General features: G+C 46.6%; 1 protein-coding gene across 1 annotated transcript in view; it reads left to right on the top strand.

Annotated features, from left to right (window-relative positions):
* The first annotated feature begins 652 nt into the window (after positions 1-652).
* parp1 (poly (ADP-ribose) polymerase 1) overlaps positions 653-20,225 on the top strand; it is a 30,578-nt gene continuing 11,005 nt past the window's right edge. The window contains exons 1-15 of the mRNA XM_031582214.2: positions 653-947; positions 2,123-2,285; positions 4,080-4,195; positions 5,516-5,730; positions 11,385-11,502; positions 11,850-11,966; positions 12,312-12,488; positions 13,761-13,923; positions 14,150-14,290; positions 14,934-15,176; positions 16,301-16,366; positions 16,488-16,620; positions 17,603-17,798; positions 18,480-18,608; positions 19,833-19,916. Of these exons, the coding sequence (XP_031438074.1) occupies positions 825-947; positions 2,123-2,285; positions 4,080-4,195; positions 5,516-5,730; positions 11,385-11,502; positions 11,850-11,966; positions 12,312-12,488; positions 13,761-13,923; positions 14,150-14,290; positions 14,934-15,176; positions 16,301-16,366; positions 16,488-16,620; positions 17,603-17,798; positions 18,480-18,608; positions 19,833-19,916 (2,184 nt within the window). The 5' untranslated portion in view covers positions 653-824. The remainder of the gene's footprint in view (positions 948-2,122; positions 2,286-4,079; positions 4,196-5,515; positions 5,731-11,384; positions 11,503-11,849; positions 11,967-12,311; positions 12,489-13,760; positions 13,924-14,149; positions 14,291-14,933; positions 15,177-16,300; positions 16,367-16,487; positions 16,621-17,602; positions 17,799-18,479; positions 18,609-19,832; positions 19,917-20,225) is intronic.

Here is a 20,225-nt window from a genome sequence, read left to right as displayed (position 1 = left end):
ACGCTTATTTATGGCGAAACTCACACTCTATTTACATTTCATCTATTTACATTTATAACTCTGTTACACAAACTTAAGCTCAGAAGATAAAATTACAAAAAATGTCCCAATATACCTGAATCCACCTGTCTCGGCATCACCCACCCACCTATTTGTGTGTGTGTGTGTGTTTGTGTATTGTTTTAAGTCCAGAGAATTGTACAAAAAAAATTGAACAGGTAAATACATAAACCATTTTGTCCAGTCTTCACTGAAACAGCCCACAAACCAACACAACTGTTGTGAAACAGAGGGGTATTCATTCAGTACAAATGGAACCAATGCAACCTGGCAACGTTGAAAGTTGTCACATCTGACCGTTCTCATGCGGAAGAGAATAAATTGCTGCAGATCCCTAATTTTATTACTTAGCCTAAATGTCTTGGGCCTCGGGTGATCTTAAAATGTACTGGGGGAATTGGGGTAAAGTACCAGACAGAATACGATTTGAGGCATTATACAAAGATGCATTTCTCCTAATTGTAACAATGTCTTTGCCGTAACTTCAGAACACATAACCTTTCATGATACAAATGTGATAACGTTTAAGTCATTCACTGTATAGGCTATACACGAGCATCGGTTTGAATGATTTATCAGCATTTGATTAGTTGGGTCTGAGCTCAAACAGGCAGCTCTCTTCGGTCTATTGAGGTGGCCTGTGTCTGTGCGCGGGTAGGCTGGTTGCACGCGGGCCAAATCTACATTGTGATTGTCGTACAGTGTGGCAAGTTAGCTGCACAGTCACCGTTTTTGCCATTTTCTCTCCGAGCCTCGCCACAAATATGGCAGATTCACAGGACGACAAGCTGTATAAAGCTGAATATGCGAAGAGTGGGCGCGCATCTTGCAAGAAATGCAAAGAAAACATTGCGAAGGATTCACTGCGGATGGCCATCATGGTGCAGGTATGGGACGTGCTTGTTCTTATGTTTTGGTTTTGATATTGTGAAACATATCTGGTTCAAACCCGACCGTTATTAAAGTGGCGTTGGTTCTGATGAGCGATAAAGCGGTGTGAGCGTTTCAGTGCGTTGCAGTTGAAGCGCCTTCAACGCGTTGTTTCTATCGATTGCCAGGCCCTTGCCTTTCTTTGGGTCTGTTTTAAATGGCTACTTAGCGTTTGAATGGAGGCGCTTTGATTCCTTGTAATGTATGCGTAGTCAGTTTGAATCACTTATCTCTCCGCACCAACACAACCAGCCAGAGTAGTCTTCCGTATTGTTTTAGTATTGAGGACCGTAACTGGTAGACACGTATCTGCTAAAACGCTTAAATGTTGCCTTTGTCGGGTAGGGCTTTGTGTAGTGATGCGTTCTATTCTGGAAAGTTTTGGGTGCGAGTGCACAGCACAGGCTAAGTTAGTTAGCCAGCTACATCCTTGTCCTACGGCAAGAAGGTGGACTCTTGGCGTGTGCCAATGGAATGTGACGTTCTCCATCTCTCTCTATAGTGGCGGTGATTGGCTCCAATAATCAGTTTTTAGCTACATACGTTATTATAATACGTGCTTTTGAGGTGACTTCACACGCATTGTGTTCATTATGTTTTGCCTGCTTTGTTGTTAAAATGCTATTTTTAAATTATAATGCTATTTTTAATTTCCTTCACATTCTTACGTCCCTACTAGGTTTATTGGTTAAATTCATAAGTTGTCCAAGATCCATTTTTTTTTTTTTTTTACAGTTAAGGGTATCTTGGCTACCATTTGTAAGCACTGACATATCTTGGTTTACTTTAAAGTTATTTAAATTTGAGCCACGGAAGAGTATCGTGTGTGTGTGTGTGTGTGTGTGTGTGAGCCAGGGAAGAGGATCCTGTGTGTGTGTGTTTGTGTGTGTGTGAGCGCCACGGAAGAGGATCCTGTGACTTGTTTAGTGCCCAGTCACAGTTAGAAACTGCATGGTCAGATGGTCCATTCTCCAGTAGTGCTGTGTGTGTGTGTGTGTGTGTTCTCAAGTAATGCCTTGAATGATTAAGATGTCAGGACACGTGGCATGTTGTGTCCATGTTTCATCGGGCTGCTTGTAACCTTGTGTGTGTGTGTGTGTGTGTGTGTGTGTGTGTGTGTGGCGCGGCCCAGTCGCCCATGTTCGATGGGAAGGTGCCCCACTGGCACCACTTCTCCTGCTTCTGGCAGCGGGCAGCGGCACAGGCCCCCGGCGACATCTCCGGCTTCAGCGACCTGCGCTGGGAGGACCAGGAGAAGGTCAAGAAGGCCATCGAGACCGGAGGAGCCACAGGAGGTGAGATTAATTAGAGCGATCAAACACACACACACACACACACACACACACACACACACACACACTAATCAGGCTGATCTCAAACGCATTCCCTGTGTGTGTAAGTGAGAAAGGGTGAGACTGAAGGGGAATGCAGTGTGTGTGTGTGTGTGTGTGTGTGTGTGTGTGTGTGTGTGTGTGTGTGTGTGTGTGTGTGTGTGTGTGTGTGTGTGTGTGTGTGTGTGTGTGTGTGTGTGTGTGTGTGAGAGAGAGTGAGAAAGAGAAAGAGACGGAGACTGAAGGGGAATGTAAGATGTGTGTTTAGGAAAATACAATACAAGTTAGTTAACCACGAGGGCCAATTTAATTTGGAGCAGACACACAGAGAAACAGACAGACAGCATAGATTTGTTTAGAGCCACACAGACACACACACACACACACACACACACACACACACACACACACACACACAAGCACTCAAAAGACTAAAGGACACAGGAGGAGACTGGTTAGTAAGATAGTAACAACATTAGGATAATAAGGTTTGATTCACAAAGAGGACCCATACCGACAAAAGCATATAGGCTACTTATACTTGTACTATACTATATATTACTATATATACAGTACCAGTCAAAAGTTTGGACACACCTTCTCATTTTTTGAGAAGATTTTTCTTTGATTTTATTATTTTCTACATGGTAGATACAACTTTTTTTGTTTAGTACATCATTCCATATGTGTTCTTTCATAGTTTAAATGTATTCAGTATAAATCTACAATGTAGAAAATAATAAAAGTAAAGAAAACACTTCTCAAAAAAATTAAAGGTGTGTCCAAACTTTTGACCGGTACTGTATATGTATATAGTATTGATTGTTACACCATGCTTTTTATTGCTCTTAGCTTGACTGTTCTCTCCCTTGTACGTCGCTTTGGACAAAAGCGTCTGCTAAATGACTAAATGTAAATGTATATTCATATATAGTGTTTATGTGTTACGTTGCACTGCGCTAAATGAAAAAAACGCCAGTAAAAGTTAAGTAAAAGACAGCTAATGCAGACTGTTTTTGGAGATGGATTTGACCGTTCCTTTTCTACAGTTTATTTGGGCAATATCGAAGCTCACCTATTGGTGCAAGACAGATTTTTGTTAAAGATATTACTAGCAGCCAGCAAGAAAGCTGTAACAGGAAAATGGCTACAGGCCGAACCTCCAACAAAGACTGACTGGATAGATATTGTAACTGAGATATGGAAATATTTTCACTGATCTGTTATTGTGTGAATTTACATTTATTTCCATCAGTGAACCATCAGTATAAACGTATAGGTGACCAACTTTTTGTTCCATGTATGTATGTATGTATGTCTCATTGTATCTTTGTTTCTTTAAAAATAAAGTATAAAAAAAAAAAAGTAAAAGGCTAGTTAATTATAATTTTTTTTAAAAGATTTGGTTTGGGCTTTTTGCCTTTAAGGAGATAGGACAGTGAAGGTTTGGACAGGAAATGAGATGGAGAGAAGAGGTGGGGAGTGGGATCAGGAAATGACCCACGTGTCCCCGTGGGCGTTCCAGCCCGTATATGGGCGGGGTTGCTGCTTGCGCCACAGTGCCCCCCAAAAGGCTAGTTAATTACACACACACACACACACACACACACACACAGTGCCCCCCAAAAGGCTAGTTAATTACACACAGATAAATTGCAAAGGCTTCAGGCTCGTTAGTGGGCTTTAGCGTAACTTGTCAGATGGACAAAGACCCACCCCCCCCCCCTGACTGTGTGTGTGTGTGTGTGTGTGTCCCAGGGAAAGGAGACCAGAAGGGGGCAGCCAAGGGAGAGAAGACCCTAAACGACTTCGCTGTGGAGTACGCTAAGTCCAACAGGAGCACCTGCAAAGGCTGCGAACAGAAGATTGAAAAGGTATTATTCATCCTGAGCCTCTGATATCTTTATACTTCCAGGATAACCCCCCAAAACGCTGTAAACCTAGGGGAAACACTGCATAGCATTCAGTCATAGCATTCAGTCATAGCATTCATCATTCAGTCATAGCATTTAGTCATAGCATTCAGTCATAGCATTCAGTCATAGCATTCAGTCATAGAATTCAGTCATTGCATTTAGTCATAGCATTCAGTCATAGCATTCATCATTCAGTCGTAGCATTTAGTCGTAGCATTCAGTCGTAGCATTCAGTCATAGCATTCAGTCATAGCATTCAGTCATAGCATTCAGTTATAGCATTCAGTCATAGCATTCATCATTCACTCATAGCATTCAGTCATAGCATTCAGTCATAGCATTCAGTCATAGCATTCAGTTATAAAATTCAGTCGTAGCATTCAGTCATAGCATTCAGTCATAGCATTCAGTTATAAAATTCAGTCGTAGCATTCAGTCATAGCATTCAGTCATAGCATTCAGTCATAGCATTCAGTCATAGCATTCAGTCATAGCATTCATCATTCAGTCATAGCATTTAGTCATAGCATTTAGTCATAGCATTCAGTCATAGCATTTAGTCATAGCATTCAGTCATAGCATTCAGTCATAGAATTCAGTCATTGCATTTAGTCATAGCATTCAGTCATAGCATTCAGTCATAGCATTCATCATTCAGTCATAGCATTCAGTCGTAGCATTCAGTCGTAGCATTCAGTCGTAGCATTCAGTCATAGCATTCAGTCATAGCATTCAGTTATAGCATTCAGTCATAGCATTCATCATTCACTCATAGCATTCAGTCATAGCATTCAGTCATAGCATTCAGTCGTAGCATTCAGTCATAGCATTCAGTCATAGCATTCAGTCATAGCATTCATCGCATTCATCATTCAGTCATAGCATTCAGTCATAGCATTCATAGCATTCAGTCATAGCATTCAGTCATAGCATTCAGTCGTAGCATTCAGTCGTAGCATTCAGTCGTAGCATTCAGTCATAGCATTCAGTCGTAGCATTCAGTCATAGCATTCAGTCATAGCATTCAGTCATTCAGTTATAGCATTCATCATTCAGTCATAGCATTCAGTCATAGCATTCAGTCATAGCATTCAGTCGTAGCATTCAGTCATAGCATTCAGTCATAGCATTCAGTCATAGCACACACATGGAAAGCATTAGCATTCTCTTCTAAAATTACTGATTTTAACGTTTTATTTTGATATTGATTGATTGATTGATTCCTTCATTCATTTCCTGCGACTGACTCCTCCCGTTGCTCCTCCCGTTGTTCCTCAGGACCAGATGCGCGTGTCGAAGAAGACGGTGGACCCGGAGAAGCCGCAGCTGGGCCTGATCGACCGCTGGTACCACACGGGCTGCTTCGTGAGCCGGCGCCAGGAGCTGGCCTTTAAGCCCGAGTACAGCGCCGCCCAGCTCAAGGGCTTCGCCATCCTCAAGGCTGACGACAAGGAGGAGCTCAAGAAGAGGCTGCCCGCCGTCAAGAGCGAGGGGTGAGTGTGTGTGTGTGTGTGTGTGTGTGTGTGTGTGTGTGTGTGTGTGTGTGTGTGTGTGTGTGTGTGTGTGTGTGTGTAGTGTGTGTGTGTGTGAGGTAGTGTGTGTGTGTGTGTGTGTGTGTGTGTGAGGTAGTGTGTGTGTGTGTGTTTGTGAGAGAGTGAGTGAGGTAGTGTGTGTACACAGGCATGTGTCAGTGTGACCGTGGTTACTGGCTCTGTGTATTACCTGGGAACACCTGGAAACCCTGTGTAGTTTCCACTGTGTTATATTCACATTCACACAGTTTTTCTAGAGTTTATCTCAGTGAGTTTTCCACTTGTTTTGGTGAGTGGGGGTGGATGCAGGTGTGGTGGTGTGTGTGTGTGTGTGTGTGTGTGTAGGGGTAGGGGTGGGGGAGGGTGTACTACTCGTCTGCGCCCTCAGCAATCCTGCGGCAGCAGAAGATGGCCTTGAAGGTGTGGCGGAAGGCCTTCATCTTGCAGGCGTAGATGACGGGGTTGACGGCGGAGTTGGCGTGGGAGAGGATGATGGCGGTGAGCAGGAGGGGGAGGGGCACGGGGCACACGGGACACAGAAGCAGGAAGCAGTTGATGACGTGCAGCGGGATCCAGCACACCGTGAAGAGGAAGAGGACGAGGAAGACGGAGGTGGCCGTGCGCACTTCCTGTTTCATCTGCGCCGCGCGGGCCTCCGCCCCCTCCTTGTCGGCCACGACGCCGCGCTCGGTCGCGATGCGACGCTGCTGCCGCTTCACCACGGCGAAGATGCGCGCGTAGATCAGGAACATGACCACTAGGGGCGCCAGCACGCAGGCGAAGAAGTTGAAGTAGACCATGTAGGTCATGTCCACGACGAAGACGAAGAAGCAGTGCCCAGAGGCGGGCGGCGAGCGGTACCACCCCATCAGCGGCACCAGGCCGATCAGGAACGACAGCAGCCAGGTGCCCACGATGATCAGCAGCGCCGCCCGCGGCGTCATGAGACGCTGGTGCCGAAACGGCATGAAGATGGCAACGTACCTGGGGGGAGGAGAGAAGAGAAGGGAACATGAGGAACATGAGGAACGTATCTGAGAGGAGAAGAGAACATGAGGAACGTATCTGAGAAGAGAAGAGAACATGAGGAACATGAGGATCGTATCTGAGAGGAGAAGAGAAGAGAACATGAGGAGCGTATCTGAGAAGAGAAGAGAAGGGAACATGAGGAACATGAGGAGCGTATCTGAGAAGAGAAGGGAACATGAGGAACGTATCTGAGAGGAGAGGAGAACATGAGGAACGTATCTGAGAAGAGAAGGGAAGAGAACATGAGGAACATGAGGAGCGTATCTGAGAGGAGAAGAGAACATGAGGAACATGAGGATCGTATCTGAGAAGAGAAAGGAACATGAGGAACGTATCTGGGAAGAGAAGAGAACATGAGGAACGTATCTGAGAAGAGAAGAGAACATGAGGAACGTATCTGAGAAGAGAAGAGAACATGAGGAACATGAGGAACGTATCTGAGAAGAGAAGAGAACATGAGGAACGTATCTGAGAGGAGAAGAGAAGAGAAGGGAACATGAGGAACGTATCTGAGAAGAGAAGAGAACATGAGGAACGTATCTGAGAAGAGAAGAGAACATGAGGAACATGAGGAACGTATCTGAGAAGAGAAGAGAAGAGAACATGAGGAGCGTATCTGGGAGGAGAAGAGAACACTTTTCCGGAACATGAGGAACGTCAAATAAATACAGTCATAACATGTAGCAGTACTTCACGAGAGCAGGGCTGAACCTGAACACAATCTTTACATCAGAGCAGGACTGAGGAGGCTATTAGGGTGATGCTGATACGCACACAGACACACACACACGCTCACACACACACACGCACACAATCACATTGCAGAAGACCGAGGACTTGAAGGGCTACTTCACAAAAGAGGAACGGCCACTTTTATGCACAGAAATACAAAACTTTTTTTTTTTGAGGGGTTTTGGAATTACGGTTTACATGTATGTACCTCCAGACAGCAACGGATTACATGTATGTACCTCCCCATAGCAACGGATTACATGTATGTACCTCCACATAGCAACGGATTACATGTATGTACCTCCCCATAGCAACGGATTACATGTATGTACCTCCAGATAGCATCGGCTAGCAGGCTGACGATCTGTTTGAGCATGATGATGACAGACAGAATGAGCAGACACAGGTGTGTGTGTGTGTGTGTGTGTGTGTGTGTGTGTGTGTGTGTGTGTGTGTGTGTGTGTGTACCTCTCGATGGCCACGGCGAGCAGGCTGAAGATGGAGCTCTGTGTGAGCATAATGAGCACAGACAGCATGAGTAGGCACAGGTGTGTGTGTGTGTGTGTGTGTGTACCTCTCGATGGCGACGGCGAGCAGGCTGAAGATGGAGCTCTGTGTGAGCATGATGAGCACAGACAGCATGAGTAGGCACAGGTAGAGCTGGTGTTGGGGGATGCCCAGGCCGGTCAGGATGGCACAGGGGATGGCCAGCGCGCCCACACACACGTCCGCCACGGCCAGCGACACCAGGAAGTAGTTGGTGACGGTGCGCAGGCGCCGGTTGATGCCCACGGCGACACACACCAGCAGGTTACCGGCGGTGGACAGCACGGCGATGACCAGCTCCGCCACCACGTACGGCACGTTGAGAGACACCACCACCTCCGCGGGCGCTGCGGGGGCAGGCGTGGTGAGGTTGGCAAGGAGGCGTGCCGCGGCACTGCCCAGGAGAGAGGTGCCGGAGCCGGGCAGGGTAGGGAGGAGAGGTGGGGGGGTGGGGAAGGGGGAAGGGTTCATTTTCTGTAGAGGAGAAGAGGGGGACAGAAGCCATTCATGATCAGAATCTACAGGATTATAATTTCACACATTAATGATCAGAATCTACAGGATTATAATTTCACACATTAATATTAGATCAGAATCTACAGGATTATAATTTCACACATTAATGATCAGAATCTACAGGATTATAATTTCACACATTAATATTAGATCAGAATCTACAGGATTATAATTTCACACATTATTGATCAGAATCTACAGGATTATAATTTCAGAAATTAATGATCAGAATCTACAGGATTATCATTTGAGAAATTAATAATCAGAATCTACAGGATTATAATTTCACACATTAATGATCAGAATCTATGGATCAATTATCTACAGGATTATAATTTCACACATTAATATTAGATCAGAATCTACAGGATTATAATTTCAGCCATTATTGATCAGAATCTACAGATGATTCTTTCAGATATTATTGATCAGAATCTACAGGATTATAATTTCACACATTAATGATCAGGATTATCTTTTCAACCATTATTGATCAGAATCTACAGGATTATAATTTCACACATTAATATTAGATCAGAATCTGATTATAATTTCACACATTAATGATCAGGATTATAATTTCAGCCATTATTGATCAGAATCTACAGATGATTCTTTCAGATATTATTGATCAGAATCTACAGGATTATAATTTCACACATTAATGATCAGGATTATCTTTTCAACCATTATTGATCAGAATCTACAGGATTATAATTTCAACCATTAATGATCAGAATCTACAGGATTATCATTTCACACATTAATATTAGATCAGAATCTTCAGGATTATAATTTCACACATTAATATATGATCAGAATCTACAGGATTATAATTCCACACATTATTGATCAGAATCTACAGGATTATAATTTCAGACATTAATGATCGGTATCTAATTAATATACGGAGATATTCTATAAAGTACCCATAGTAACCATCCTTTCCCCCACATTAGATTCGCTGAGCAATGTCACCTTGGTGAAGAGGAGTTGAAAAGTCAGGCGTAGTTGAGTCCTTCTTACTGAGCTGGAGTTGTCCTGTCCAGGGAAGACCTCAGGTGTGTGTGTGTGGTGTGTGTGTGTGTGTGTGTGTGTGTGATTAGAACCTCCGGGTGCTGTGATAGAAGTGCTCCATCACGGTCCTCCTCCTTCTCCTTCCTCAGTCCGTCTCAGACCCTCTGCTGCTGCCCTCGTGTGTGTGTGTGTGTGTGTGTGTGTGTGTGTGATCAGAGCCTTTGCTGCTGCCCCGGGCTGTTTTATTGCCCCCTTCGTGTCTGGGGGGAGTGTCTCCTGGGGTGGATTTTGCCCCTCTGGCAGAGTGCAGGTGTCACCCCTCTGTGTCATGTTTCCCCTCTGTGTGTGTGTGTGTAGGGGAAGGGGAGGGCGGGCGGGCATGTCTCTGGCTGATCTGCCCGTGTGTGATCTAACCCCAGAGATGAAGTTTTCCTTCCTGTTGATCCTGGTGTCTCCACTGTGGTGGATATTTCCTCACTGTGTGTGTGTTTGTGTGTGTTTGGGGAGGAAGGTTCCCTGCGTTGACAGCAGTGGCTAGTTAGCGAAGGGGTGTTAAGAGCTGTGTGTGTGTGTGTGTGTGTGTGTGTGTGTGCTAGTTAGTGAGGGGGTGTTAAGAGCTGTAAACTAAATGAAATGACTGAGCTGTGGTGAAACCCATCAGTGCTGGTGGTAATATTGACTAAATCAATATCTGCATTACATATCGGCCATCGGCCACCCTGCTCTCTAAACATTTGCGTGTGTGTGTGTGTGTGTGTGTGTGTGTGTGTGTGTGTGTGTGTGTGTGTGTGTGTGTGTGGTGTGTGTGTGGTGTGTCCTCATAATGATGTGCCCAGAGACCTGGAGATGAGTTGGGGTGTGTGTGTGAGATGAGTTGGGGTGTGTGTGAGATGGGTTGGGGTGTGTGTGTGTGTGTGAGAGATGAGTTGGAGTGTGTGTGTGTGAGATGAGTTGGAGTGTGTGTGTGTGAGATGAGTTGGGGTGTGTATGTGAGATGGGTTGGGGTGTGTGTGTGTGTGTGAGAGATGAGTTGGAGTGTGTGTGTGTGAGATGAGTTGAGGTGTTAGCTGATGGAGTTGGGGGGGCAGACTCTCCTGTGTTTACCCCTCTCCAGTGGCTGTCATCTGCCCAACTAATGCCCCACTAATGCCCCCCGGGGTGGCGTGCCGGGGCAAGAGCTATGGGATGTGGGGCTTCATTAGCGCCACCTGAGAACAGGAGTGGTGATTTTAATTTCCCCAGCAGCTGGAAACGACACACACACACACACACACACACACACACTCCTCATGACTTTAGTCTTTGGGATGTAATGTTTTTATATCATACACTAAATGAAATGCGTCTGCTGTACATGGTTTTCTGTCTGCGGCTTTTATACCTGACCTAAAACACTAGTGGGGCAATTATAATACATAATTATATAAAAGTCTAATAATTATTAATATATCATTATTAATATAAAGGTCTTATGTATGGTATATATTAATATATAGGTCTAATGTATATATCATTATTAACATAAATATCTAATGTATTTCATTATTAATATAAAGATCTAATGTATCTCATTATTAGCATAAAGATCTAATGTATTTCATTATTAATATAAAGATCTAATGTATTTCATTATTATTATAAAGATCCATAAAGGCATACTGATGTGAGACCATGCCTAGCAAGACACTGAGATTCTTACTGTTGTCCTTCTCTGCATTGATTCTAACACTGCATCTTCATCATCCTCCTCCTCCTCCTCTCTCTCGTTGTCCCAGGAAGAGGAAAGGGGACGAGCCGGACGGAGAGGGAGCGCCTAAGAAGATGAAAAAAGAGGCGGAGGAGAAGATGAAGAAGGAGGCGGAGGAGGAGAAGAAGCTGGAGACGCAGCTGAAGGTCAGTGAACCCCTGGAGTTTGTTTGTGTTTGTTTGTTTGTTTGTGTTTGTTTGTTTGGGATCAACACTATGGGAGGTAGCTGGAGATTCATTCAGAGATTAAGTGAATGTTTATAGGTTTATGAAGTGAATGCCACTTAGTTTGTGATTGGACATAATTGGTGTGTGTGTGTGTGTGTGTGTGTGTGTGTGTGTGTGTGTGTGTGTGTGTGTGTGTGTGTGTGTGTGTGTGTGTGTGTGTGTGTGCAGGATCAATCTCAGCTGATCTGGGGCATTAAGGACAAGCTGAAGAAGTACTGTTTGTGATTGGACATAATTGTTGTGTGTGTGTGTGTGTGTGTGTGCAGGATCAATCTCAGCTGATCTGGGGCATTAAGGACAAGCTGAAGAAGTACTGCTCCACCAACGACATGAAGGAGCTGCTCATCGCCAACGGACAGGACGTGCCCTCAGGAGAGTCCAATGTAAGTCCTGCTCCAGGGTCAAAGTTCACTCTGGGGTCAGAAGGGCATGTCCCAATCCCTTGATTCTAAAATGTTGGTGTGGTGTGTGTGTGTGTGTGTGTGTGTTAGTGGGATGAAGTGTCTGATGTGTGTGTGTGTGTGTGTGTGTGTGTGTGTGTGTGTGTGTGTGTGTGTGTGTGTGTTAATGGGATGAAGTGTCTGATGTTAGTTATGAGTTGTAGCCATAAGAGGCACAGAACAGGATTCATACCAGCCAAGATGTGTTTTTCAACGAGTGACATGAAGGCCTGTGTGTGTGCGTGTGCGTGTGCGTTTGTGCGTGTGCGTGTGTGTGTGTGTGTGCAGATCGTGGACAGCCTGGCAGACTGCATGGCGTACGGCGCCCTGAAGCCGTGTGAGACGTGCCAGGGCCAGCTGGTGTTCAAAAGCGACGCCTACTACTGCAACGGAGACATCTCCGCCTGGACCAAGTGTGTGTTCAAGACCCGCACGCCCGACAGGAAGGACTGGGCCACGCCCAAGGTGAGTGTGTGTCCTGCGCACGGACGTGTGTGTCCTGCGCACGGACGCATGTGTCCTGCGCACGGACGTGTGTGTCCTGCGTACGGACGTGTGTGTCCTGCGTAGAGACGTGTGTGTCCTGCGCACGGACGTGTGTGTCCTGCGCACGGACGTTTGTGTCCTGCGTACGGACGTTTGTGTCCTGTGTCTCTTCATTTCAAATCCTGTCTCATTCCCTTTATCTGTGCCCTTCTCTTAAATATGTCTGTCACTGGAGCGTTAGAGTGTCTGCCCTTCATCAACACTGTCACCACACTTAACATATTAATCTCAACACAGTCACCACGCTTAACATATTAATCTCAACACTGGTCACCACACTTAACATAATAATCTCAACACTGTCACCACACTTAACATATTAATCTCAACACTGTCACCACACTTAACATAATAATCTCAACACTGTCACCACACTTAACATAATAATCTCAACACTGTCACCACACTTAACATAATAATCTCAAGGAAATGGCAGGAGCATATTCCCCCCTGATCTCTGAATCTGTGATCATATTCCCCCCTGATCTGTGATCTGTGATCATATTCCCCCCTGATCTCCTGATCTGTGAATCTGTGATCATATTCCCCCCTGATCTCCTGATCTGTGAATCTGTGATCATATTCCCCCCTGATCTCCTGATCTGTGATCATATTCCCCCCTGATCTCCTGATCTGTGATCTGTGATCATATTCCCCCCTGATCTGTGATCTGTGATCTGTGATCATATTCCCCCCTGATCTCCTGATCTGTGATCTGTGATCATATTCCCCTCCTTTGACATGAAAGGAAGTTGCTTTTGAGCTCCCTGTGCAGTTCAGAGTACAGAGTTCAGAGACGCTGTTAATGCGGTGAAGAGTGAGACGCACCGTTGGTGCTGACAGTTATTACAGGAAATGCCAGTTTCCCCAAACCACCGTGGGCTCTCCTCTCTACTGCTTGCTCTCTGATTGGTTGGCTCTCGTCTCTACTGCTTGCTCTCTGATTGGTTGGCGCTCATCTGTCTTTCCTACTCAATCTGATTGGCTGAAATGGTTGTCTGTGTGTTATCTCCTCACTCCGATTGGTTGGCTCTCGGTTTCTGTCTTTCCTCCTTAATCTGATTGGTTGACTTTCATTCTCTCTCTGTGCTTCTTCCTCTCTCTCTGATTGGCTGACGCGTTGTTCTGCTCTCTCTGATTGGCTGACGCGTTGTTCTGCTCTCTCTGATTGGCTGGCGCGTTGTTCTGTAGGAGTTTCACGAGGTGCCCTTCCTGAAGAAGTTCAAGTTTAAGAGGCAGGACCGCCTCTACCCCAAAGAGGCCCCGCCCTCCCCCCCCGCCCCCACCGCCTCCGAGGGCGGACCCGGAGCCTCCAGCCTCCCCTCCGAGGCCCTGCCAGAGGCGCCCCCTGCAGGTAGGACACAGCACTGCAAGGCACAGGCTCTCATGGTTTTAGATGGATAGACCATAAAGCTGTGTGTGTGTGTGTGTCTGTATGGCGCATGGTCACTATAGTCACTGTGTGTGTGTGTGTGTGTGTGTGTGTGTGTGTGTGTGTGTGTGTGTGTGTGTGTGTGTGTGTGTGTGTGTGTGTGTGTGTGTGTGTGTGTGTGTGTGTGTGTGTGTGTGTGTGTGTTCAGATAAGCCTCTGACTGGCTTGAGGCTGCTGGCCGTGGGGAAGCTGTCTAAGAACAAAGATGACCTGAAGGTGGCCGTGGAGGACCTGGGAGGGAAGATCACTGGAACTGCATCCAAGGCCAAACTCTGCATCAGCACACGGAGTAAGAGATGTGGGTGTGGGTGTGGGTGTGGGTGTGGGTGTGGGTGTGGGTGTGGGTGTGGGTGTGGGTGCGTGTGGGTGTGGGTGTGTAACCACCACCAGAGCTGAACTTCATCAGTACTAGGAGTAAGTTATGTGTGTGGGTGTGTAACCACCACCACCAGAGCTCAACTTCAGCAGTACTAGGAGTAAGTTATGTGTGTGTGTGTGGTTGTGTGTGTGTGTGTGTGAGAGTGTACAAAGCCATATTTCAGATGACAATAGCAGCAAACATCTGTTTGTTACTCCTTTACTTGTAGATATGAATAGAGACCCTTTTTAGAACGTAGAACATTTTAGAGCGCTGCATATATTTGGTGTGTGTGTGTGCAAGACTGACGGTCAGCTGATGATGCTTTTACAGTGTGATACTGATGTCATAGGTATATACTGAGCGTGTGTGTGTGTGTTTATATCTGTGTGTGTGTGTGTGTGTGTGTTTATATCTGTGTGTGTGTGTGTGTGTGTGTGTGTTTATATCTGTGTGTGTGTGTTGTTACATCTCTGTGTGTGTGTGTGTGTGTGTGTGTGTTTATATCTGTGTGTGTGTGTTGTTACATCTCTGTGTGTGTGTGTGTGTGTGTGTGCGCGTGCGCTCCACACAGAGGAGGTGGAGAAGATGAGCAAGAAGATGGAGGAGGTAAAAGAGGCCGGTGTGCGTGTGGTGTCTGAGGACTTCCTGACGGACATCAAGTCCTCGGGCAAGGCCCTCCAGGAGCTCGTCTCCCTGCACGGCATCTCCCCCTGGGGGGCCGAGGTCAAACTCGAGCCCCAGGCTCCATCTGCGGCCTCCAAGTCCACCGGAACCCCCGCTGCCAAGAGCGCAGGCAAAGTGAAGGAGGAGGAAGGTGGGTGTGTGTGTGTGTGTGTGTGTGTGTGTGTGTGTTTGGGTTCCTGATTTGAATTTAACAGGGTGGTGGTGTGTGTGTGTGTTAGTGAGTAATTATTACTGACACAGGCTGTGTGTGTGTGTGTGTGTGTGTGTGTGTGTGTGTGTGTGTGTGTGTGTTCCTGAGTGAAGTTAAGAGTCATTGTGTGTCTGATGCTACAGGGGGCAGTGAGTGTGTGTATGATGCTTCCACAGGGGGCAGTAAGTGTGTGTCTGATGGTTCTATAGGGGGCAGTAAGTGTGTGTCTGATGCTTCTAAGTGTGTGTCTGATACAGGGGGCAGTAAGTGTGTGTCTGATGCTTCTAAGTGTGTGTCTGATACAGGGGGTAGTGAGTGTGTGTCTGATACAGGGGGCAGTAAGTGTGTGTCTGATGCTATAGGGGGCAGTAAGTGTGTGTGTGATGCTTCTATAGGGGGCAGTAAGTGTGTGTCTGATGCTTCTATAGGGGGCAGTAAGTGTGTGTCTGATGGTTCTAAGTGTGTGTCTGATGCTTCTATAGGGGGCAGTAAGTGTGTGTCTGATGCTTCTACAGGGGGCAGTAAGTGTGTGTCTAATGCTTCTAAGTGTGTGTCTGATGCTTCCACAGGGGGCAGTAAGTGTGTGTGTGATGCTTCCACAGGGGGCAGTAAGTGTGTGTCTGATGCTTCTAAGTGTGTGTCTGATGCTTCCACAGGAGGCAGTAAGTGTGTGTGTGATGCTTCCACAGGGGGCAGTAAGTGTGTGTCTGATGCTTCCACAGGAGGCAGTAAGTGTGTGTCTGATGCTTCCACAGGGGGCAGTAAGTGTGTGTCTGATGCTTCTACAGGAGGCAGTAAGTGTGTGTCTGATGCTACAGGGGGCAGTAAGTGTGTGTATGATGCTTCTACAGGGGGCAGTAAGTGTGTGTCTGATGCTTCTAAGTGTGTGTCTGAGGCTTCCACAGGGGGCAGTAAGTGTGTGTCTGATGCTTCCACAGGAGGCAGTAAGTGTGTGTCTGATGCTTCCACAGAGGGCAGTAAGTGTGTGTCTGATGCTTCTACAGGAGGCAGTAAGTGTGTGTCTGATGCAGGGGTCAGTAAGTGTGTGTGTGATGCTTCCACAGGGGGCAGTAAGTCCAAGACCATGAAGCTGACAGTGAAGGGCGGTGCGGCTGTGGACCCCGACTCTGGTGAGCAGGACAGACATGATCAAACGATAAGATCACTCCTTTTTGGAGGATTGGGATTATACTTGCCACCTACCTGGCCAGTACATTAAAAAAAAAGTGTGTTTTCCTTCTTCCCCTTCAGGTCTGGAGAACTGCGCCCATGTGCTGGATCAGAGCGGAAAGATCTACAGCGCCACCCTTGGCCTGGTGGACATAGTGCGGGGCACCAACTCCTACTATAAGCTGCAGCTGCTGGAGGATGACGTGCAGAAGAGGTTAGCTGATAGCGGTTTAGGTGGTGTTAGCTATTAGCGGTTTGGATGCTGTTAGCTTAGCGGTTTGGACGGTGTGCTGTTAGCGGTTTGGACGGTGTGCTGTTAGCTGTTAGCGGTTAGGATGGTGTGCTGTTAGCGGTTTGGACGGTGTGGTGTTAGCTGTTAGCGGTTTGGACGGTGTGGTGTTAGCTGTTAGCGGTTTGTACAGTGTGGAGTTAGCTGTTAGCTATTAGCGTTTTGGACGGTGTGGTGGATGTCGCTACACAATGGTAGTCCTTTGGGGGATCGTAGTCCCTCACATTGCGCATGCGTCATTTTGCGACACTGTCGACAGCGAAGCCGCGCGCGCATGCGTCACAACGACAGATCCGTTTTCAATCATGGAGAAAAGCGACGAAAGCCAGTTTTTTTGAAAACATGACCATTTATTTAAAAACAAAGAAGATGTCACAGTGGACAAAACAGATGAGGTGGAGGATCAAAAAGTCTCTCCCCAGTTTCGTTTCATATGTTGACGTAGAGCCTTATGCTGTTAGCTGTTTACAACATAATTAAATATAACATTAAATATACCCACATTATGCGTTAAGACAAGCCCCATATGTTGACGTTTAAACCGTTTACAACATTATTAAATATTACGTTAAATAAACCTACATTATGCGTTAAGACAAGCCAGATATGTTGATGTTGATGTTGAGCCTTATAACGTAAACCGTTTGTGTCTGAGCATGCGCAATGTGAGGGACTACGATCCCCCAAAGGACTACCATTGTGTAGCGACAGTGTTAGCTGTTAGCTATTAGCGTTTTGGATGGTGTGGTGTTAGCTGTTAGCGGTTTGTGTGGTGTTAGTTGTTAGCGGTTTGGATGGTGTGGTGTTAGCTGTTAGCGGTTTGGATGGTGTGGTGTTAGCTGTTAGCTTAATATTGTTATTACACCTCCTCTGTGCCCCCCCCCCCCTCCTCTGTGACCCCCCCCAGGTACTGGGTGTTCAGGTCATGGGGGCGAGTTGGCACCACTATCGGAGGGAATAAGCTGGACAAGTTCTACGACAAGAACTCGGCCATGGACAACTTCCGCAACGTCTACGAGGAGAAGACGGGCAACTCCTGGACCTCGACCAACTTCACCAAATACCCCAACAAGTTCTACCCGCTGGAGATCGACTACGGCCAGGTACGACGGCTCCGAGGGGCGTGTCGTACACATGGAGCATCGCTGTATTACGTTTTGTGATACTGTGTGTCGATTCTCAAAAACACTGGATCAGTTAGCAAATAGTTAACATGCAGTGTTGTGGCAGGCAAACACACACAAACACACACACAGGTTAATTTAGTGTTATGATTAAACTCCCAACATAAGCTGCCATGGGTGTGGGTTTGAAACACAGGGAGTGAAAACGTTCAATACTGCAATAGAATTGGGCGCATTACTAAAATGAAATCAGTCACTGTTAAGGTCTTAGTGTTTAGATAAATGACCTATTCTTGTTTAGTATGTACATATTTCTATGCAGACACATTTTATGAAGGGTATACTATTCAACAGTAAATATTCCTGTATCATAATGTGTTATAAAGTTGAATCTGTCCTAAAAGCTAGTGTGTGTGTGTTCTGGTGCGTGTTCTCTGGTGTGTGTGTGTGTTCTGGTGCGTGTGTGTGTTCTCTGGTGTGTGTGTTGTGATGTGTGTGCGCTCTGGTGCGTGTGTGTGTGTGTGTGTGTGTGTGTGTGTGTGTGTGTGTGTTCTGGTGCGTGTGTGTGTTCTCTGGTGTGTGTGTTGTGGTGTGTGTGCTCTGGTGTGTGTGTGTGTGCTCTGGTGTGTGTGTGTGTGTGTGTGTGTTGTGGTGTTCCAGGACGAGGAGGCGGTGAAGAGGCTGACGGAGAGCGCTGGCACCAAGTCCAAGCTGGCCAAGCCCGTGCAGGAGCTGATCCGCATGATCTTTGATGTGGAGAGCATGAAGAAGGCCATGGTGGAGTTTGAGGTAACACACACAGACACACACACACACACACACACACACACACAGAGAGCATGATCTTTAATTTGGAGAGCATGAAGAAGGCCATGGTGGAGTTTGAGGTACTGCTGACAGGGGAGAGTGGGGGGAATATATGTGTGACACACACACACACACACACACACACACACACACAGACGCACACACACGCATACACACACACACACGCATACACACACACACAGACGCACACGCACACACACACGCATACACGCACGCACACACACGCATACACACACACACACATACAGACACACACACACGCACACACACACGCATACACGCACGCACACACACGCATACACACACACACACATACAGACACACACACACGCACACACACACATACAGACACAAACACACACACACACACACACACACACACACACACACACACATACAGACACACACATCAAGAACTAACCAATTATTTTTCAATTAATATCATAAGTAATAGATGTTATGACCCCAGTAGCTTATATTTGCCTGTATTGATTCTATAACCCCAGTGGCCTGTGTGTGTGTCAGTGTGTGTGTGTGTAATGGCGTCAGTTTAGTGACAAAACTCACACATGCGAGGAAACGTCTATTCGAGTGAATTTCAGGTTTTCGCAAGCGTGAATTTCTTCTGCGCACTCAATTTTAACAGCCACGACAGGAAATTCAACAACTGTGAGCGCAGAGACTGACATACTCTCTCACGAAAACTTGGTCTGCTCGCTCGAATTTATCCTACGCTCTCGCGAAAACTTGATCTGCTCACTCGAAAGTATGACTTTTGGCAGTGTGTGTGGGCGGGCACCAAAGGAGGATGGGCTCTTCTCTGATTGGTCCTGATCGTTGAGGCTTTGACAGAGTCTCGTAGTCACGTCACCAAAGTTGCTCGAATAGACGTTTACCATAGTGTGTGTGTGTGTGTGTGATGAGTGTTCAGAGGACTAACCCCAGGTGTCCGATCGATTGCTGGTGTGTGATGATGGCTGTTCAGTGCAGGCCTGAGCAGTGTGTGTGTGTGTGTGTGTGTGTGTGTGTGTGTGTGTGTGTGTGTGTGTGTGTGTGTGCGTTCAGTGCAGGCCTGAGCAGTGTGATGTGTGTGTGTGTGTGTGTGTGTTCAGTGCAGGCCTGAGCAGTGTGTTACTGTACTGTTTCCCCATAAGACGTAACGCCACTTTTTGCCCCACCCCCCAGATCGACCTGCAGAAGATGCCGTTGGGGAAACTGAGTAAGAGGCAGATCCAGAACGCCTACACTCTTCTCAGCGAAGTTCAACAGGTCAGTCACACACACACACACACACACACACACACACACACACACACACAGATCCAGAACGCCTACACTCTTCTCAGCGAAGTTCAACAGGTCAGTCACACACACACACACACACACACACACACACACACACACACACACACACACACACACACACACACACACACACACAGATCCAGAACGCCTACACTCTTCTCAGCGAAGTTCAACAGGTCAGTCACACACACACACACACACACACACACACACAGATCCAGAACGCCTACACTCTTCTCAGCGAAGTTCAACAGGTCAGTCACACACACACAC

The sequence above is a fragment of the Clupea harengus genome, chromosome 15 (genome assembly GCF_900700415.2).
Source record: "Clupea harengus chromosome 15, Ch_v2.0.2, whole genome shotgun sequence".
Lineage (NCBI taxonomy): Eukaryota > Metazoa > Chordata > Actinopteri > Clupeiformes > Clupeidae > Clupea > Clupea harengus.
The sequence above is the reverse complement of the archived record's forward strand: the minus strand, read 5'-3'. Positions and strand labels throughout refer to the sequence as shown.